This window comes from Puma concolor, chromosome B2, assembly GCF_028749965.1.
Source record: "Puma concolor isolate L17-30 chromosome B2, mPumCon1.1.hap2, whole genome shotgun sequence".
NCBI classification, from domain to species: Eukaryota; Metazoa; Chordata; class Mammalia; order Carnivora; family Felidae; genus Puma; species Puma concolor.
The window spans coordinates 146,153,890-146,175,756 of record NC_141671.1 but is presented as its reverse complement, the minus strand read 5'-3'; the positions used below and the strand labels follow the sequence as shown (position 1 = coordinate 146,175,756).

General features: G+C 57.5%; 1 protein-coding gene across 2 annotated transcripts in view; it reads right to left on the bottom strand.

Annotated features, from left to right (window-relative positions):
* SLC22A1 (solute carrier family 22 member 1) overlaps positions 1-16,837 on the bottom strand; it is a 30,213-nt gene extending 13,376 nt beyond the window's left edge. The window contains exons 1-7 of one of the 2 annotated variants that reach the window (XM_086708268.1): positions 16,262-16,830; positions 11,302-11,405; positions 9,359-9,513; positions 6,830-6,998; positions 5,460-5,574; positions 5,121-5,227; positions 1,694-1,908 (exon numbers count right to left, since the gene is read on the bottom strand). In XM_086708268.1, coding sequence (XP_086564394.1) covers positions 1,694-1,908; positions 5,121-5,227; positions 5,460-5,574; positions 6,830-6,998; positions 9,359-9,513; positions 11,302-11,405; positions 16,262-16,672 — 1,276 coding nt within the window. In that variant the 5' untranslated portion in view covers positions 16,673-16,830. Of the gene's footprint in view, positions 1-1,693; positions 1,909-5,120; positions 5,228-5,459; positions 5,575-6,829; positions 6,999-9,358; positions 9,514-11,301; positions 11,406-16,261 lie in introns of both variants that reach the window. The other variant, XM_086708269.1, reaches the window with a different exon arrangement.
* Positions 16,838-21,867: the final 5,030 nt, after the last annotated feature.

The following is a 21,867-nucleotide window of genomic DNA, read 5'->3' as shown; positions in this document are numbered from 1 at the left end:
CACCCCTGACCACCACACCAAGGACTAAGCCCGCCACGCTTTGCTTTCTCTTTTTCCCTCTAGCATGCAAATTCTGCAAAGCAAGAACTTTCTCTGCTTTGCTCGCTAGATCCCAGGACCTAGATGCACACTGGCCACAGAGAAGGTACTCGAAATACTTCCTGGACGAGAGAGTGAGTGTTTACCATCTAATGTGACAAGGACTAAATCGAGGCCAAGTGGAGAGGGTGGGGCTGTGAGGGGGCCTGGGAGGATGGGACCAGAGAACATGATGCCTGGGCTCTGCCTGCCTGATAATTGAACAGTCTCAGACCTCAAGCTCCCTCTCTGTACCCAGTGCTGTTACTTAAACAACAACAACAACAACAACAACAACAACAACAAAACTTCTCATTTATCTTTCCAGGATCCTAGAAACAAGAAAATGCAGAAGAAGGAGGGTAAAATCTATTTCAGATGGCCTCTGCCCCTTTCCCTGTCTTCTTTGTCCTCTTGCCATGCAAGGAGGGGGGAGAAAACTGAGCTGCCTTTTTCCACCTCTTTTTATTTATTTTTTGTATTTATTATTTTTTATTTTCAGCCTGATCTATATCCAGCCTGTTCCTTGAGAAGACAGAGTTCAGGAAACGCTTCCCACAATACCCTCCATAAAAGCTTACCAAAACAACTCATTTAACCAACAAGGCCAGAGCGCAAGCAATGGAACCAGAGAGAATAGCAAGTCTGGTTTAACAATCTTCCCAAAGGAACAAAGAGGAAAGGCAATTTGTGCATTGGAAATTAAAACTGACGAAAATGATTCTGTTTTGGATTATCCTGGATTGTAAGAATTAAGGACGAAAGCACCCACCCACCGAAATGGCTGGTGTGAAAAAGACTAGCCACACCCCGTGTTGGTGATGATGTGTCACAATTAGACACGCGGGCCTCATCGGGGGGAGTGTAAATTGGTCCAAGCATTTTGGAAACCTGTTTGCATCTACTTAGAGGTGCGTATATGCCGCCCCGACCCAGAAAACGCACTCACAGATCTGTACCCAAGGGAAATCGGTGCCCGCACCATGACAAGACGATGTGCTAGAATGTTCACTGCAGCTTAGATCCCAAGAGGCAGATGCCGGAAACCACACAGGGGTCGGTCAGCAGTGGGACAGGTAAGTGGCATGGGATTCATACGGTGGAATGCTGCACAACGATGAAAAAGCACATAAACTACGCTCCGGTGTGACGGCATGGACAAATCTCACAGATGGAATGAGTGAACGAAGCAAGACAAATACACAGGGCACATCTCGTATGTTCCTTTCATGTGAAGTTCAAGAACCGTTGGAATTAATACTCAGGGACAGAGGTCAGAGCAGCGGTGATCTGAACGGGGGGGCTGAGTATGGATTGTCAGGGACCATGGGGGAACCTCCTAAGGTGCTGGAAGTGTGCCACGTAATCTGGGTCATGTACCCAGATACATACCTATGGACAAACTCATCAGCTTTTACACTTACAATTTGCTCATTGAGTGTACGTTATACCTCAATTTAAAAAACAAAAACAAAAAACGAAAAAAAACCCTTGTAGATGAAGGTGACACCCATCTTTGTCTTTGTTCTTATCCCAGGGGCTCATCGAGCAGCGAAAACACTGTTCCCACAGTTGGATAATTCAGTTCCCTAGAAGATGATGACGGACAGCTCACCGTGTGAGATAAAAACCATGGCGAAGCAGGCTGCCCCCGCCACCAGGTTTGACAGGGCCATCGGGCGGATGAGGCCGCAGCGGTCAATGGTGACGAGGATGATGAAGGCCGCCGGGAATTCAACCAGAGCCGAGTACAAGAAATCCAGGTAGAGGTTCGCACCCGTGGCGCCCACGTGCATGATGAGGCCCTGGTAGAGCACAGAGCTGGTGAACCTGGGCACGGAGGGGAGGCGGAGTGTAAGGCAGAGCGTCTGTGGGACAGTAGGGAGGGAGGATTCTGGCAGCGAAGACAAAGGTCCCTACGAGCTGGAGAGGAGCGTGGGTCCCTTGATTTAGAATGTCTGAGAGCAATCCGAGAAGAGGGGATAATCGTCAGGAAGGACGTCCCAGAGGGGCCCTTGGGGAGCAGCTCCTCTCAGATTTACGTGAGACGATGACTTCCAGGACATAAGCACGTGTCCCAGAGACCCTGACTGTTTCCTGCGACCTAGCGGCCTGGCCCCGCGCGGAGCCCTGCACGGGCCTTACTTCGTCTAATCCTCCGGCAGCTACAAGGAGGCGGGTGGGAGAAGGTGGGTGAGAAGGTTCAGTAATCAGGCCTGCTGTATGAGCCGTGTGACCCGAAGTAACTTAGCTAAGCCCTCTGTGCCTCAATTCCCTCATCAGCAAATGGAATAAGGTCTTCCGGGAACACTCAGGCAAGTCCCATCCCGCCCAAACATGGAGACTCGGGCAAAGCGACCTCTCCCTTGTTCCACCCTGACGAGGGGACAGCCGTCCTGACCACGGACGTACAGGCGTAGAGGCCAGCCTTCGTTTAGGGAGACTGGGTGTACTTCAGTGCCACCCACAGGTAAGGTTTGCCCTCAGCAGGACGGTGACCAAAGGGGCAGGGATGAGATACCTCTCTCCACAGCCCTCTCTGCACCCCTTCCCTGCCCCACAGGAAGTACCTGGTGGGCTTCCTGGCACCGGAAGAGCACTCGGCAAAGATGAGCAGTAATTGGCATCGGCGTCTCCCCAAGGTCAAGTACGCAGAGAGAGCAGGGCAGATACTGGCCAAGTCTCTCCAGCTGCACAGTGGCGTTGTCCCCCTGTCTTCCACCCTGTAGCCCACCCCACGACCCATCCATGCGTCATCCAGGGGAGAATAGCAGTGTCACAGAACAAGGCACCTAGACCGATGGGGACCAGCTAAGTGGCTCAGAGAGACTTCAGAGAGTTCCACGTGTCCTTTTAGGTGACATTGTATGATTTCAGAGGCTGGACACATTTTATGACACTGTGAGAAGAGACCTCGGTTGACGATAAACTGCTCTTATCCCAGCATCTGGATTGCCCATCAGCTCCAAAACCGAGATCACGACTGATGTGTCCCATTAACATACCCCCTCGTTTTCTAAAGCTGCACGCAGAGAACCACTGGGACGTTCTTATTTCCAGCCCTGCCTCACTCCTGATTGGAGAAAAGGGTGAAGGCAACGTGAAGGAAGGCGCTCGCCCGTAGCTTGGTGAGTCCAGATAAGCCCAGGGGCCCCCTCCGTGCCAGCTAGCCAGTTAAACGGGAACAGTCACATATTACTGACAAAGATGTTAAGAGAAAGGAACGGAGAGCCTGGACTTTCCGGTCCCCAAACGGTTCACAAATGTGCAGGGCTGCCATCTTTTGGCAGAACCCATGAACTGCATGTGCGTGTTAGAATGGCACGTCCTGGTACTGAGGGGGTCCCGCGTCTACATCGGACACCGTTCTAAGCTGTTCACACATGTCATCTCGTGAATCTGCCAACGCACCTGTGAGGTGAGTCCTATCCTGGCCCCACGTGCTGATGAGGAGCCTGAGTCACGGATAGTGAGGCCTTCTGGAGTCACACAGCCGGAGTTGCTGCACTGAAGGAGCAGGTGGAGGGAAGGTGTCCGGGGTCAGTGCCTTGGAGGCCACGGGAAGGGATCTGGTTTTATCCTCAGTGGACTAGGGAGGCGTGGAAAGGGGAGCGACCTGGTCTTTGCCTGCTTTGTGAGCAGCGCCTGGCGGGGGACGGCGGTGGGAGCAGACAGGACAGCTAGGCGGTGCCACAACAGCACAGGCAAGAGATCACGACCGTCGGGAGGGGAACTGAGAGGGCAGGTGATGCGAAACGGCAGATTCTGAACACATTTTCAAAATAGAGCAGAATTTGCTGAGGGCTGGGGTGCAGGGGTGTGAGAGCAGAGGAGCCGAAGCGCCCCCCCTTAAGAGGAGTGCGCTAGGGGATGGAAACGGGGGTGGCGAGTGGTAAGGGGAAGAAGGAAGAAGGGAGACAGGAGGGCACAGGCAGCAGGGGTGTTTGCAAAGGCTCCCGGGACCCATCGTGGGGCTGGCTGCCGAACTCGGGGACCAACACGGAGGTGTGGCAGGTGACTGATGGAGCAACGGGAATGAGCCTGGCTGGTGTCTAATGCATAGGAGGGATTCCGTGGAACAGTGGTTATTCATTCAACCTTCAGCAAATATTTGTGGGGTTACCATGTGCCAGGCACCACCCTATTAGTTTGAACCCTTAGTTCTAGTAAAACCTTATGTGGAAGCGGAAATGAGTTAACCAGCAGCAGGGGAAGCCCACAGTCCAGCTGTTCAGCCCCAGGTGTTAGAGAAGCATGTCAACGACAAAGGCCCGGTAGTGGGGAGCCGACCCGATGTCCTTTGAGGGAAGGGGGTAGAGAACTGCAAGATGGCAACCTGGAGAGGGGTACAGACCCTGGGGGTGGGCAGGGGCTACATGGGTGAGTCCATCGGTGTCCAAGCGTTCCGTAATCAGTGGATCATAAAGACACAGAAACGCTCAGGGCAGGGTCTCTGAAGTTCTAAGGTGTGAGGAAGGGATCGTCCCCTTTGGAAGCACCAGGAGCCACTGAAATCACCTTCCAAAGTGAAATCAAGATTCTTCTGTTCCCAGAAGATGGACACGTGGGGTTTGAGGCAACCTTGGGAACCCTTCGTCATGTGTCACTCATCTTACTGTTAACCTCGCCGACGCAACATGCTCTTCTTACTAAAAGGATGTCTTTCCCCATTAATCAGTCCTCAAGGGAGGAAAAAAAGACGTCTCGCTACGAGCTCTTTGCTTGAAATTCATCTAAAAATTCCTTTTCATGCTTCTCTTTTTCCACCGGCATTGCTCCACTGTCTTTTTTGTAATGTTTATTCATTTATTTGGGGGGGGGGGAGGGGCAGAGAGAGAGGGAGACAGAGAATCCCAAGCAGGCTCCATGCTCGGTGCGATCTCATGACTCACCGTGAGACCACGACCTGCGCCGAGGTCAAGAGCTAGACGCTCAACCCACCGAGCCACCCAGGCGCCCTGCTCCGCTATCTTTAACTTGTACCCCGGCGTCCGGGCAGGCTCACCGAGTCTGGCAGGGAAGGCACAGGGAGGGCTCCTTACCACAGGTACATCAGAATAAAGGTGTGTTTCCTCAGCTGTGGCGTGCGGAACAGGTCTGCAAAGGAGGGGCTCAGCTTCTCGGTGACGTCCTCTTCGAGCGAGAGCATCTAGGAGGGAGACGGAGAGCGTCGGCCACATCCTAACTGCGGGGGGAGCCGAAGAAGCCCTCAGAGCCACCCCGCCCGGCCGTCAGCCACTGCCCTTCCTGTGCTCGGCACTCATCACCCCCATTGCCTCCCGTGCCTTCCGGCTTCTCAAGGCAGCCCCAGAAGCACTTTCTAAATCATAAACCCGACCCCCAAATTCAGGGATGTGAGGAAGCCCCTGCTAGCACATCACCTTCAGATCAACAAGTGGCAGCTTCCCATTCTTGCGGGCGATGTGGCCCATTATCTTCATCACTTGCGCGTTTCTCTTCTGCGACAGCAGCCAGCGGGGAGACTCGGGCACACACCTGCAGACACAGATCGTCACTCCGTGGCACCTTCCCCAGAGCGCGTCCCATTTTAAGCCCTGGTCAGAGCGATGTTGCTCTGAGCAACCCACCCGCCTCACGTGGGGACTGTCAGTCCTCAAGCAGCTAGCGGACGAGGATCTGGGCTCACCCTGTGTTGGCTCAGGGGGCGCACGAAGGAGCTCTGCGGGCCCCTCACACTCTCAGTGCCACCTGCTAAGATTTAGGGGCAAAAAGGGAACCACCGCTTTCCTATGTGGCCTGCATTTCATGGAGCAGGGGCCCCATTCTTTGCTGGAAGCTGGGAGCCCTGTTCCTCACCCAGAATGGACGTTCCGTGTGCCCCCCCACCCCTTGGGCTACAGCAGGTGTCTCCGTGTAATTCGAGGGCGGTCGAACAAGGCTCGAAATACCTCCCAAACGAAATAAACCATACTCACTTTCCTCTAACACCGGGGAGATAGCAGGCTGTCCATTTCAAACCAGGTAAGGATGTTACAACTCGAAGACTGAGCATCTCTGGCTGAAGGTCTTCTGAACACACTCTGGTGTGGCCCCACCCCTCCTGACCCTCCTTCCCCACCCCCCCCCGGAGAGCCCCTGGTTGCAGCCTGGCGAGGAGAGAGCAGCAGGCTGGTCCTGAGCACAAGTGTGCGGCTCCTAGTCAGCCCTTGTTGAGAGAGGCTGGGTCTACTGCGGTGCCGCCCACAGATGAGGTTTGCCCTCAGCAGAACGGTGACCACAGGGGCAGGGCTGAGGTACTTCTGTCCGCAGCCCTCTCTGCACCCCTTCCCTGCCCCACCATCAGAACTCATCTGTCCGGATGCTTCTCCCTGGGGACCCTGCCAAGCGCTGACAGCTAGTGAGATCGACAGCTCATTTGGGCCGGTTTGTTTCACAATGGCCTAACGTGCACATTCCCCATTCGCTCGTTCGTTTATTCATTCATTCATTCAACCAACAGCAAATGCCTACCAAGTGGCTAGGTGGGGTTTTGTGGGACTTGAAGCATTGCCTCTCTATCTAAGGGGCTGCGAATTTAAAGAGGCCCCGTTTGAGGCTAGCTCCCCGTGGAATGAGGGCCGCTGTCAGAACACGGACCACCCCGAGTGGCACAGAGAGTGGTAGCAGCCCTATGCCCGTGCCCGTGGCCACCGCGGCCATGTGGAGGACGGCCCGTGTGGCAGCCGGGGTCACCGCGCAGGGGTCTGGGGCTGGACAGAGGAGCCGGGGCCGCCTCGGGGGACCCACGTACCAGTAGTAGAACAGGAAGAGGAAGATGGGCAGAGAGATGGCCAGCTGCAGCCACCGCCAGTGAGGGATGGCGTAGGCCACTCCCGAGAGCAGCACGAGCCCCACCGTGAAGGCCGCCTGGTAGAGGATCGCCACGGTTCGCCTGTGGCCCAAGCCCATGAATTCTGTGACTGAGACACGAGATGAGTCACTATTCGGGCTCCTTCCCTCCCCGGTGAGCCCCTGCGCCCGCCCCCCACCCCGTACCCCCCCCTCCCCCCCCCCCCCCGCCTGCCTGACCCCAGGCTCCTTCCCAAGTCCTGCTGATCGAGGCTCCCGGAGACACCCCGCCCTTCGTCCCAGCCTCTCTCCAGCTGGTCCTTTTTCAAACTCCCCCATTTGCCATCCGTACCGCCCGTCATGCACTCAGGATCCAGTCTGCCTGACACCTTCCGCCTCTCCTCCCCAGAGCTTGGCCCCACGAGCTCTGGGCTGAGCTATGACATTTCCCTCGGCCCCAGGAGTGCTCACGGACTTAGTGAGGGACCCGGCACCAGTCTGCGTGCCTGGGGTCTGTGGCAGCCACATGGGCAGTGGCGGCCCACACACCCCTCCTCCTCGAGGGAGAGGGCCGAGGGCACACGCGGCAAATGAGTAAACCGTATGCCACTGGGGAGCGAAACGTTAACTGGTGGGAGGGGATCGGGACAGTCGAGGGTCAGGGGACGCAGCTTGCCAGAGGGCGGTGCCGTGGGGTGGACCTCAAGGGTGAAGTTCCAGGCAGAGGAGCTAAGGATGGGGATCTCCAGGGCAGGGGGCCGGGCGAGGCCATGGGGGGGCTCAGAGAAGGCTGGCTTGCATGGCATGAAACGCAGAGCCGGTCCCTTCAGGGGCAAACGCACTCCCATGTCTGCTGCTGAGACTTGAGACCGACGCGGAGGCGAAGGGACAGTGTTGGCCCGGGCCCAGTGGCAGTGGCGGAGGAAGAGACGGTGGGTCCGGGTGTGCTGTGACAGTAACAGCAGGACCCCAAGGAGGCAGACACAGGAGTGGGGAAGCGGAGGCCGTGACCGACCGCAAGAGGGCAGGTCTGAGCGGCTGGACAGACGGCACTTTACAGACTGGGGGCTGGGGTGGGGGTCGGCAGGTGTAACAGGTGTGGGGTTGGGGAGGACAACATCCTGGGTCCCGCCCTGTTGAGGGATGGGAGGATCAGGAAGAAGAAGAGGAGCCAACAAAGGAGGCCAATGAGCCATGGGTGGAGGACGGGGTGGCGAAGGGGGGGGACGGGGGTGGGGGGTGTGACCCATAAGAGAGTGGGGAAAGCCTTTGGAGGAGGCAGGGCCCTCACCCCACCCAGATACCCGCTCGGGCATCTGTCGTTCTCTCCAGCGTGTGAGCTCCTTGCAGGAAGGAAGGATGCCTCCTCTACCCTAGTGCCCCAGCCCCGCCCTAGTGACCACCCTGCAGCAACAGAACCAGGCAGGGCCGGGCACGGGGCAGGCATCGCTCCGAGCGCCACCTGTGTGGCTCATCCACTCAGGGCACCGCCAAACCCCCCCCCCCATGAGGGCATCGAGGCCGGAGGTTATGGAACTCGCCCAAGATTACACGACTGGTCAGCGTTGGGCAGCCGACATGTGACCCCAAGTTCATCTTCTTAACCATGTGCCAAATAGCACATATTGAACATACACGTGGCCAATACATATGACCCGAACCGATTAAACAAAACCATCTGCACACAGTTTCTAGGGGGAGAAACATGCTTTCTCTTGGTTAATGAACCATTTCCCAGAATGCCAAGACACAGGATAGCGTCTTCAGAGGCGGAAGGGCATCACTGTTTCTTTTCTGTTCTCTACAAATGAGCACAACTGTGGATTATCCTCACTGCTGTCTGAAGTGCCCACCTATGGGCTGAGGAAAGCATAGATGGCTCTTTTATACTACCTCCTTCCAAGAAAGTAATTTTCATTCTCTCTTCTCACCCTTCCGAGAAAAACTTGAAAGAAAAAAATGTAGAATTACAGTGGTTTACAGCTCAATTAAAAAAAAAAATGTTTCTTCTCTTATCTCCTCTTTGTTTTCTCTCCTAATTTTCAAGTGGTTCAAACCAGTTGAGTTGTATTTCTTTTCAGGAGGTGCTGGTTCTTTCTTATTTAAAATGTTAAAAATACTCTCTTACCTGCGACCCCTCCCTGCCCCTCCCCCTGCTGTAAACACGTCAACTGTGATCTTTTTCCAAATAGATGAGTTGATATGGAAAGATTAATCTATTTAAGTGGTTATTTAAGTGTCTCTCAGACAAAGGAAGGGAGGAAGGAAGGAAGGAAGGAAGGAAGGAAGGAAGGAAGGAAGGAAGGCAGGCAGGCCATCCCCACGTAATGCCCCTGCCCCAGTCACACAATCACATACAACTAGAGTGACCACAATGTCTCCAGACCCTGCAAACCTGCCTTCTCCCCCCAGACCCACCTCCATGTTTGGCCCCACCCCCTTCCTCTCGCCCACCCGACCTCTGTGGAAAGTCAGCCCCGCGGATACTTACTCAGGATGTAACCGGACGTCCAGCTGCCCTTGCTGACCAGCCCCTGTAGCAGGCGGAACAGCAGCAGGGACGTGTAGTCTGGCGCCACGGCCGTGAGGACGCCCAAGATGGCGCTGGTGAGGGTGGTGGCCAGGAGACATAACTTGCGGCCAAACCTTCAGAGGCAGGGAGACAGGGACCTGAGGTGGGGCTGTTGAGTATTTGGGGTCAGGTGGGCACCACGGGGCAGCGAGGGTCCCAGTCGGGAGGCACACGTCACTGCTCTCCGGAGGGGCTGTCCCCCTCAGGGCCCGACCTTGTCATCCTCAGGGAACAGCGGCCCCTCCGAGGTTCGTTAAGTCACACTGTAGCGAGGAATCCAGAATCCTGACGCTCTCAGCCATCTGGCATCTCAGCCTAAAGGGGGGCTCCCCCAGCGGCTCTGCGGGTCCCACACGGGTCCCCTCTCATTGCCTTTGTATCTGGCAGACTGTGTTATACAGGGTTTAGTGGGGCGCACCCCCACGCAAGTCTTATCAGCTGTGTCAACATTTCGGGAAAACATTCAGTTCTCGTGGTGTAACTATTGAGGATTATTTCCCTTTCCTTTTTTCACGAACGAAATGGGCAAATTATTTGCTAACACTTCATCCCGGTAGGGGGCTTTACTGACTCGTCTCTCAGACCTCGTCCCACATGCAAGGAAGTAAGGGACCAACCTCGGTGCGGTCACAGCCACCTGGTCCCCACCCCCAGAGGGCCCCACCCTGCTCCCTGCGTCCTAGACACCCACACGGCCCTTCATCCTGCTTCTCCTTGCCTCCTGGCCTCAAATTCCTGCCCCCAAACTCCTGCCCCCGCCCAGCACACCTCCACACCAGCCCATAAATGCCCTTGTCCTTTACTGAGATAGAATCTTCCCGTCCAACACTCACCCCTTCTCACCTCAGAACAACCAGACTTAATGGCATCCGTGTCCACCTCCCCATCTTTTCTCCTGTGCCTCTGACCGAAGGCTGCATCCCTGTCACTGGAGCCCAGCGCCCCCCACTACCCCTCCAGTCCCCCCACCCCCCACCCCTGCACTCTGCGATGCGGTCGTCCCCATCCTGGACCCCTCATTTTCCCCCTGTCCTTCGCAGCCCACTGGCCTCAAAGAGCTGCCCCCACACACAGACTCCGCCTTCTCCTCTCTCGCCCTTCTTTAGCCTTCCCGACACCGTCCCTGTCGCTGGCACTCGTGGGGCCACGTGCACAGGTGTTGAGTGCTCTTCCTCGTTGAGCAAGCCTTGCCTTGCGTTCTCCGGCTTTGCACCAGCCCCCGCCGCCTGTCATTTCTTCCAAATCTCCTTTGCCACCACTCAACCTGTTCACCTCTCTACACACTCTGCTAGCTGATCTCAAACACAGTTTACGGCGTTAAATACCAGTTCCTGCTGACAAAGCCCAAAGATTTATCTCGAGCGCGAAACTCTCTTCTGAGCGCAACTCGTGTATCCACTTGCCTCCTTGACATCTCTTCGGTGCCTCCCGGGCCACTGTTAGCACAGCTGTGATGTTAGCGCTGTGGGGACACAACTCGGGACGGCTTCCCACCCCCTCCCCCCACAGAGAGCTACAGTGAAGTCGGCCTCTACCCGACTCAGGCCCGCCTCAAAAAACAGCCCCGCCCTCACCTCATCCACCTGCCTGACACCTAAACCTTGGCTTGGTCCCCACCTTCTCTCGGGCCACCACCCCAACTACACAATCTGCGTGGAGCGTCGACCCCTGAAATCTATCCTAAATCCCCAACCTTACTCCAGCTTTCTGCCCCCCCTCGTCCAAAGCACTAGCTACCACGTCTTTTCCCCATCAAGTTCTGTGGTAGATTTCAACTGGCCAGATTCTCCCATCACTGACCCCTCTGATCCACCCTCCACACAGCCTTGCCGCTCCGTACAGGCGGGTTGGCCTTCACGTACCTGTCTGCAATGTAGCCGACACCCAGAGAGCCCAGGAAGAAGCCCACGTTCACGCAGGACTGAAAGAGGTCCACCTTCCAAGAGTCATCACACACCAGGTTGAACTGCAGCAGGTCCACACCGCAGTCGGAGGGGCCGAAAACACAAGACCGCTTGTGAGTCGAACCACACCTTCCGCCTTCCCTCCGGACAGAGTAAACGTTTAACACAACGTGTGACATCCGAAGGCGTCTCATGTCATCTTCTCTTACCGCGTGTTTGTGAGACAAATTCAAGGTTTCTGGCAAATCTCGGTTAATATCATTATGGACCTCATATCTTTGCTTTACCCTCACTGTATATTAGTTAAAGAAGCTACCGTCCAGTGCTTTGACACTGATAGTCGATTATCAAAAGACAACATGGCCAACAGGTAAGTTTTCTAGAAAGAAGTACAGCAAAGTAATTTCCTCAAGACGGAAGTGTAGCAAAATAAACAGAACGTGTTTTCCAAAATTGGTCAAAAGCCCTCAATTAAGTGCCTGTTAATTATACATTTCGTTATGTCAAGTCCACCAATAATTCTATAGATTCCGTTGTGACTGATGTTGCGTGTGAACAGGAAGGGCTGAGCGAGGACACGATCGCAGGAAAGCGGGCTTAGTGGGAGCAGCCTGGGCATTAGTGTCCTGGGGGCGGGGGGGCAGGGTAGCTGGAGACTCGGAGGGACCGGAGGGACTGACATGCCAAGAACCAGAGAGGGGAGGGACTGAGCAGGAGGGAGGCAGAGGCAAAGGCGGGACAGAACTGTCTGATGAAGGGCCTTATTGTGTTATAGGGGACGTCCCACCGTAGAGAGCACACGCCTGGGCACTGGACGGGCGTGATGAGGAGACATCGCCACTCCCTCTTTGGGGCTCAGAGAAGGTAGATGTGAGTACGGAGCTCCGCAGCCGGGCCCTGGCGCCCTCCCCGGTCCTGGTACAGCCCTAACTAGGCGGCGTCTAGGGGCACCTCCCTCCTTTCTCCCAATCTCTGTGCCGCTCTAGCTACTTTGGATTCACGGCCCCACCCTACCAGACAACATTGTGGGATGTGACAGCAGGAAAGGCACTTAGCCACTTTGGGCCTCAGTTTCCCAGTCTGAAACGGATGCGTTGAGCTGATCCTGTCCCACTCACAGAGCTGCGCAAGCACTGAGGGGGAAACGTGAAAATGGTTTTGGTAAATAACAAACCCTTTAACTCTTAGAAGGTTTTCTTCCATGTTTTTCATTTTGAGATTGAGAGAGACAGTGTGCAAGCAGGGAGAGGGGCAGAGAGAGAGAGAGACAGAGAAAGAGAATCCCAAGCAGGCTCCGTGCCAACAGCACGGAGCCCGATGTGGGGCTTGAACTGACAAACCGTGAGATCACGGCCTGAGCCGAAACCGAGAGTCGGACGCTTAACCGACTGAGCCACCCCGGCGTCCCAACGTACCACCTGACTTTCAGAAACTCATAATGAGCCTGTCCTGTCACCTGCTATTTATGCCCAGACCCGTCGGTCCGCTCCCGTGGTGGCTCAGCCCTGGGAGTACAAGATACCTCCCGGCACCTCTGAAGTTCCCCGTCCCGACCGGGGTGTTCGTTCCCCTCAGCTGCACACCCTCCTCACCCAGCTCCCCCCTGCGGTTCTTTGGTTTTCCCTGGCTGCCCCAGGCCCCGCCGTCAGAAGGCAGAGGGACGGACGGCTCTGGAGTGTTATCTGGCTGCCCCAGGCTCTGTATCTCCAATTGTCCAACTGTCTTTTTGTAGCCTCCCCCCCACGCTGTCCAAGACCACATTCGGTGTCTACGAGACCGCACCGAAGCCGCAGGGCCCTGTTTTTTGTCTTTTGCTCTCATCTTCGCCATGAGCGAGTCTGTAAGATGTCCCTGCCATGCTTCCTGAAATGCCCTGGATGACATCTTGCCCTTGGACTGTGCACAAGCTGGGGGCTCACAGGGCCAGTGGGAGGGACCCCCGCTTTACCTGCTACCACTGCCTCCTGCTGAGATCTCTGCCCCGCCACCACCCCTCCCACTATGCTAGAGTCACCTGCCATGCCCCGTGCCCCCCGAACTCACACCCAACCACTGTCCTCTAGTACATGTGTGCACACCAGGAGGGCGGGCCCAGCCCTCGGAAAAGCCCAGGGCTGTGTTGAGCCCCAGGGGGTGCCAGATGCGCCTCTGAGTCCAGTCACGGTTCCTGCTGGGCCTGGTGTGTTGGGCGGCCTTGAAAGCAGTGGGCAGTGCTGTCCAAGCTCGTCTGATCACAGGAATCCCCCAGGGTCCTTGTCCGAGTACAGATTGCTGTGGGTCCTGCCTCGGCAGATCACAGACCAGAAGCCAGGAGATCTCGGGGACCAGGCGAGTTTGGAAACTATGATGTAACTTTAGGTCCCATGACCTCGGGCTGAGGTCTTTCTCTCGCTCCTGCCCATAGGCAGGGGAGGACAGGGCTTCCCAGCCTGGAGTGGGGCCCCCCAGCCCAGTATGGGGCTGCAGCCGACAGGGCCAGCCACCCCCCACCCCCCAACACACACACAGGGGAGGCAAAAAAAAGTCAGGAAACAGCACATTCCTTCCCCAGGCGGAGCCCAGCCGCTGTCCCTGGCTTGGAGGGGAAGTGAGGCTGGGTGTTCAAACAAGCTGGCTCAGCACCTCCCTCGAGCAAGTTCCAATGTCCAAGGCAAGGCTGAGTTAAAGATTATTTTTGCAGAAATAAATCCCCGAGGTGAATCCCCCAAGAACAAGCTTCAGTTTAGGATGAGGAGTGGAGGCAAAGGGCTTTGAAGCAATCATGGGGGGGAGGGTGAGAGGAGAGGGCATCGCTTCCAGGGGCCGGATCCTCCCCAAATGCACTCTGTACCCGACAGCCACCTCCTCCCCACTCCCCCTGAGCACAAGGGTTCCAGGAGCCCCTCAATTCCCCCCAGGGCTTAGATCTAGGGTCCTGTGGAAGCGGACCCCTACTGCCACGCACAGGGAGCCCCCCCCCCCCCCGGCTCTGGAGCGTTCTGAGTCCTCCTGCGTTGGAGTCCTCCCTTATCCGCTCCTCCCCTCTGTGTCCGCCACCCCCACCTCCCAAACCGCTCCTTCTCCCGTGGTCCAGGCTCAGATTCAGTAGCCCCCCTCGCCCACCCCCCAGGAACCCTCAGGCGAGCTGGGGTCCCTCCCCCACAGCCCAGGCCAGGCCTGTGTCTCTTCAGGGCCACTCTAACTTTTGTTCCTGCAACAACCACGTTGGCTGACCCTTCCACCGGGGCTCATTTCTGGGCCACCTGAGCCCTCCTGACCTCTGGGGACGCTTCCAGGCCATTCCCAAGGTCCAGCTAGAACTAAACCGCCTTGCTCCTCTGCCTAAACAAGACCAAATTTCCTCATTTGCTGCCACGTTTAGGAAGAAAACAACAACGACGACAACACAGGGTGCCCGGTCGAATTCGGATTTCAGATAAACAACACACATATATGTCTATTTTTTAATATGGGCACTGCCCACGCAATATTTGTATTCCCTGCTTCAGTATCAAATATTGCACAACATCTGAGACATGATTATCTTTTAAAAAGCGTTGGTCATTTATCTGAAATTCACATTTAATTCGGTGTCCTGTGTTTTATCTGGCAACCTTTCCTTTCGGGAGGACAGTGTAACGGTTCATCGTCCCCAGCGTGGCACGAGCTCCCTCTCCCCTGAGCCTGGGCCCGCGCTCCCCCTCCCTGTCCTGTTTCCTCTCCTTGCCGCTCAGGATACACCCGAGGCTCCAATCAAATGCCACCTCCCTCCAGAAGGCACCCGTGATAAGTTCGGTGGCTCGGGGACGCCTCCTTGGAGCCCGCTGCCCGCTGTGTGCCTGCCCACACGTGGGCCCGGGCACAGGCCTTGTTCTCCCCGCCTCCCTCACTGCCCTGGAGATGCCAGGCTCCTGGAGAGAAGCGCCCAGCTTTCTCCCTGTCTCCATCCCAGCACCGCGGCAGTGCTGGAGCAGAGCAAAGGCTCAGCCACGTTTACTGAGTGAACAGATGGGGGAGTAAATAGATGGAGGACCGACTGCTTCTGCCCGTTTACTAGTGGAGTGGCTCTCAGTCACGGAGAACAAATACTTCTCTGTCTTGGTATGCTTCTAGACTCCCAGCCAGAGCGCTGGGCAGTTCAGTGTCCCTGGGAGGGGAGGTGCCTCGCTGGTCGTCTGTCATTGAAGGGTGCCTTGGAACCCTTGGAAACCCATCGCTTTCAAAAGGATGCATGAAGGGAAAAAACCTGGTAGCTTTTTACTAAAATATCCTCAAAGCACAACACAGAAAGAACCCCCCGAACTAGGCGAGCAGGGCGCTCCGACACCACCACCGCATCCTGTGAGGCCGCCTCGTGCAGCTCAGCTCAGGTCTGTCAGCGGTTAGGCCAGCCTCAGCTGAACTTCCGGCCCCTGTGGGTCACGGCCGTCCCGGGTTTACTGATGAGGAAGCTGAGGCTCAGAGATGCCGAGTAACCCACGCAGTGACGCCCAGCTCATCTGGAACATGGCCGGGATTGCAACAGTCTGACTCCAAAGCCAGGGAGGCCTCCCCAGCTCCCCAGCCACGTTCAGCCCCCACAGGCGCGTGCCTCCTGAGTGGAGGAAGGGGGAGCCCACTGATTCTAACGGTAGGGAAGCCGCACCCCAAGCGAATTCGGCAGGCTCTTGGAGGAAGAGGCCGGTGGGGCGGAAAGAAGAGAAACCCGTCTCTCCCCGTAGACCCGTGTTCAAACGATCTGGCTCAGCCCGGCTTGCTCTGACCTTCAGCCTCCTTCACCATCACCCAGGGTCTGCGGAGGGCTACGCAAGGGAAGCGTGCAAAGTGCCCAGGATGGAACTGGACACGTTCTAAGTGCTCAGTGAATCGAACTCTCCTCCCTGCTTCCCCCGTGTCCCTAAAACCCAGCTGCCCCCCAAAACACAGGGCCAGCTCTCACCTCGGTCACGATGGACGAGCCGGGCGTTTCGTACACCCAGCCGTGCCGACAGGGGCCCAGTGGCAGGTGGCTCCTGTTGGCCGCCAGGCCGGCCAGGGGGTCCGCGCAGCTGAGGGCACTCTGGTTCCAGTCCACCTCGTAGCGGCGGCACTGGTGAGGGGACGCCTCGCCCGCGGCTCCCGGGCCCGGCGCTGTGTAGTTCAGCTCCTCTGCCAGGCTCCAGCCGCATCTCCGGCTCAGCTCGGCCACCCCGGGGCTCAGGCAGCGGTGATCCGGGGTGAAGGCCAGGAAGACAATGCCCACGTAGAGGGGGGCAAAGGCAGCTGACAGCAGGCATAGGGTCAGGAAGACTTGCTTCTGGAACCAGCCGAACTCCCCAACCTGCTCCAGAATGTCATCCACAGTGGGCATGACTGGACCGGCAACCTCATCTCTTTGGCCAAACTGCCTCGGCCGAGGTGGCCGAGGTCAATGTTTCGTGTGGGCTTCTCTGCAATGGGCTGGTTTGAAATCAAGTTGCTGTCCAAGCATGCTCTCCCTGGAAGCCAACCAACTGGAAATAATCTTTCACCCCGTGGTGTGGGTGTCCGGCAAGGGTGAAAGGCAGGAGGGTGAGTGTCCAAATGGCTTGGCCAGGAAGCAAGGCCACGAGGCTGGGGTTCTAATTCTCTTGGCATTAGAGGGAACAACTAGAGCCTGCCAGGTAGCCCCCCTCCCCACCCCGGAGTGGTGTCTTTAGGGCTCTTCCAGAGAGATTACTTTAAAACTTCTTTTTGTAATTCAGATAAATCAAAGGCATCACAGCTTCAGGTGCTGTGTGATCCAGCACTCACACTCCTTTCACCTCGCTGGCCTGGCCCCAAGCGTGGCTCGGCTGAGCACTGCGTCCTATTTGTCCCCAGGGGCCCTGCGGGCCGGCATCTCGTGGAAAAGGGAGCCACGAACGAGCTTCAGACTCAGCAATGACAAAAGCACCAGCCTTCAATTCAGGGCTCTGAATTGTTACCAGGTCGTGACAGCCTTCAGGGTCAACGCTACGACTCTGCTCACGGCACAGCTAGGAAAACAGAGGTTTGGGGAGCCAACGGCAACCTCCCGAGTTCCCACTGTCCTTGAACTTGAGTCTTGTTCCGCTCCAGAGCAACGTCCCGAATTTATTAGCCTGCCCTTAGTTCACCAACTCCTGTCGGTTTGCTTCTTGCATTCAAGAAATATTCACCAAGCCCTTATACGTCTCAGTAGGTGCCAGGCTCTGGGACACAGAGATGGGGCAGCTTCTAACTCCAAACAGCATACCGTTCGGGGGGATAGACTCACAAAGGGTCAGCTCAAGCAGAGGGCACTAGGGGAGCCCCCAAAACTGGCTTCTCAGCCAGCCGTGAACCTTATGGCCAGTAGGTTGATACGATGGTGGGGGGGGGGGGTGGAGCAGGAAGTGATGAAAGGCAGAAAGGGTGTGGCAGGCAGGGATGGGAAGGTGACCCCCGAAGACCCTGCCTCCTGGCACATGCACCCTGGAGTAGGCACAGGACCTGAGACTGGCCTGTCCCCACGGAACACAGCAAATGTGGCGATGCCACTCCCGGGACTCCATCGAGCGCAGTTGCACAGCTGCCTGGCCCGGCGTCCCTCATCCCACTGCTGGCTTTGATGAAGCAGGTGGCCCTGCGGGGGAGTCCACAAGGCAAGGAGAGGAGACGCCACCGGCTGACGGGGACCCTCAGGCCCGCAGCTGCAGGAACCACGTGGGCTGAGGCCCATCTTGCCCCAGACCCGCAGAGGGTCCCCCCAGAAGCCGGGAGACGAGTGTGCGGCCTTATCCAGCTAGGGTTGTGGTCGTGTGGCTCCACAGGAACAGACAAGGAGAAATGGCTCCTGGGAGACAAGGAGGGAATGTTCCTGGGAGCAGCAGGGCCTCGAAAGGCCTGCGAGCCCACGTGCAGTGCTGCTCACGCGGCCTGGGGCTGGCTAACCGCGCTCCACACTCGCCCCTCTGGGGCCCTGCGTGCCAGGCTGACCTCTGAGGCCAGGCTCAAGCAGCAGCTCCCTCAGCCCGTCCACCTGGCCTGCGTGCCAGCCCCAGGGCTGCTCTGGGGGCAGGGGCGGGGAGGGGGGCAGCCTGTGGTGGCCAGGCCCCCCCAGGCCCTCATCCTGGCCCCCTCGCCCTCCTCGGGGGAACAGGCCAACCAGACATTTAAAAGCCTGGGGCACACGGACCGACCAGGGTGGTGGGAGAGCCAAGCTCCCCAAACCCACTTCCCCATCTCCCCGCCCCAACACAGGCAGTTTCCCAGCACCCCATGGGACTCCACCCGGCACCATCACCTGCCCAGGGCGGGCTCCCAGCTGCTCGGTTGTAAAACAACCTGACATGCAGGGAATGGGGTCAAGGGGGCTGTCTGGGCGCAGGGTGGGACCCCGGGAGTCCTGGCCAGAACTGCTGAGGGAGGACAGCGAAATGCTACCAGACAGGAAACGCCTCCCCCACCCCCCCCCCCCCATGTCAGCCTTGGGAGGGCACAGACATCCAGGGCGGGTCCCTGCATTTGCACACGGGAGAGGCCCTTTTGTTTCTGGGACTCTCCTCTCTCTGCTCCACGGGCACTGGGCGCTGGCTGGTTTGGTAAAATACGGCCCCCCTCCCAGGGGTTGTAGCTCTTGAACCCCCGGCCCCCCGCCCCGTCCTGGGCTGCTGCCAGAGGGCTGAGCGCTCACTGGAAGGGCAGGAAGGAAGAAGGCCAAAGGCAAACATCCCCCAAAGGCAGGACAGTCACACACTCCAAGCTGAAAGCAGTCTTTTCTGGCGGCGTGAGATCGTAGGACATGTGTCCGGGGCTCTGCCCCCGGTTCCTGGCACGGAGCTCCTGAAACCCTTGTAATTTCCTGGCCCCTCTCTGCCCCCAATTCCCCCAGGGCAGTGCAGGGGCTGGGGGTGGGAAGGCAGCCAGCCAGGCCTCACGCCCCCTGCTCTTTTCTTGCTGGAGAAAGCAATCTCCCTGGCTCTGGGCAAAGGCTTCCCTCCCCACTCCCCAGCGGGCTGGCGCTCACTCTTTCTTTTGCTCAGACAGGCCACTCTGTTCCCATCGCCCAATCCCTGCTTCAGGTGCAAGGACCGGACACCTCGGGTCATCAGAACTGCAAAGGGGAGAAGCGACAGAGTATTGTGGCCAACTGCCCCCCGCCCATCCCCGCCACCATGGGCGCCCCTCCTCCAGCTGCACTCAGGCCTCCTCACCAGCCCTGGGGTTGCTGTCTCCCTCTGTGTGCCGTCAGGAGACAGACGTGGTGGAGGCAGACCTCTCCTCACAGACCTCAACCCCCAGCACCGCCTCCAAAACGGCACCTTCTTTTAAGGTCCTTAAGGAGCGGTTTTAAATTGCACTGGGGAGCGTGGAAACTACCAGAAATGAGGACCCAGCGTGGGAGCCACAGCGAGGCTCCACTCGGTCATCAAAGGTGCTGCCTTCCTTGAGGACCCAGGCTGTTCTCCACACCACGGTCCCCTCCCCGATGTCGGGGCCTCTCTGATGACTCCGTTTGCCCTACACCAAAGCCCCTGACAAGGAAGGCCGCTGGGCAGGCCTCTTCCCCCAGAGCCCGGCCAGAGGACAAGACAGGGGCCTTCTGTCTCCAACCCCCCCGGCACTGGGACCAACCGGACCCAGTGACCTTGTCTGCCCAGCTTGCCCAGGACAATCTTCTTGTCCCCATCCGTTCCAGCAGACACATGACATGGAAGCTACGCATTAAATTCCTCCCTACCCTCCCGGCCTCCAGAGCTCAGAAGGCCGAGCGCGCACAGACGTCACCACCGGGGCTAGAGGTCCCCGGGAGCAGGGGCTGGTCAGGCACACGGGACAGTGGCCAGGAGCCGAGGGCATCACCTGGCCCCTATTCTCAGTTCTGGATGCCAGAGCCAAGTCTCAGGCAGCCTGCTTCCACGTCCTCGAGGTATCATTGTCAAAGCCGGCTCAGCTCTCAATGACCCACCCACCCCGTCCCCACAAAGGAACCCACGAAACCACCTGTGGTTCATTCAAAACCATCGGCCACTCAGTCATGCCTCGAAGGGCATGGAGGCAACGACAGGTCACAGTGGGGCAGCCTAGACGAGGCTCCTCAGCCTCCGCACACAGCCATGGGTCACTCTCGCTGTGCCTGATGACCGCCTGGCCCCTCTAGGAGAGCGACTGGGCCTCTGCTCCCTGGACTCGTGTCTCAGGGCTGCCGGAACAAAGTAGCACGGACGGTCTGGGAGGCTGAAGTCGCAGACATTTATTGTCTCGTGGTTCTGGAAGCTGGAACTCCAAAACCAAGGGGTGGGCAGGGAGGAAAGGCCTCTCTCCTCAGCTTGCAGACGTCCGTCTCCTCCCTGTGTCTTCACATCATGAATTTCCCCTGTTCATAAGGACACCAGTCACAGTGGACTAGGGCCCACCCCCCGACCTCGCTTGAACTTGATCACGTCTATAAAGATCCAGTCTCTGAATAAGGTCACATTCTGGAGTGCTAGGGGTGAGCGCTCCAACACAGGGGTTTTGGGGGACACAATTCGACCCCTGATCATCTCAACACGCCAGCGCTCACGCGTGGAGAGTAACAGGCAACGGGTCAGAAGCGCCACGCCAATGACCGCAGAACCTGGTCACTGTCAGCTTCCTGGGGAATTGGACCCGATGTGGGGAGCAGTGTTGGGGGGCGCAAATGGCTGGGGCGGGGCCATGGGGAGGGCGCGGGGGGCTTCCCTGGGGAGAGCAGGTTCTGAAGTAGTGTGCACCCGTCTCTTGGGCCCTCACCATTCTTGTACAGAGAACACCATACCCGTTCCGTGCGACCCTCAGGACAACCGTGCGCCATGGTGACAGCATTTCCCAGGGGACGGGCCACCGGCCACCAGGCTCCCCAAGGGGACACAGGCCAACATGTGGAAAGCACTTCATACTGTACCTTCTTGGGAGACCCACCAGCCACATTTTTTTATTGTGATCTGAGCCGGATCTCAGAGGTGTCTCACGGCAAGGAAGCCTGTCTTCTCGGCATCCTCCTGACCTACTTGGGCACAGACCCTTTCCAGTTTCCGTAGCACATCGACCAAATCAGACGGGACAAGTGTTCCACGGGGCATCCTTTGGGAAACGCCACTCTACGGCAAGACTTTCTAGTTTAAGTATGATTCTGTTCAACCTGAGGTCCGTCCCCCATGCTTTCCCGAAAAGGAGTCCTAAAACCGCGACACGGGGCAGAGCAGAACAGGGATCCTCCAGTGGGTGGGGGGTGGCCGAGGGGCCTCAGGGCGTCAGACCCCGAGGCGAGGAGGGCAACCTCACGTGTCAAGGCCACGAAACCGCAAAGATTGAGGAACTTTCTGGGCTGAAGTGAAACTGAAAGACAGTGAGGTACAACACAGGATTCAGAATGGGGTCCTTTTCCTAAAAAGGGCATTGCCGTGACCAGCGGGGACACCCGAGCAGGATCTGAGGCTTAGCTGGTAGGAATGGGCCCACCACCGTGTTCTCGGTGGATGCATCGTGCTCCCGCGGGATGACAACCTGAAGTGTCCAGAGAAGGTGAGGCGTCAGGGAGGCAGCTCACTCTCAAGTGGTTCA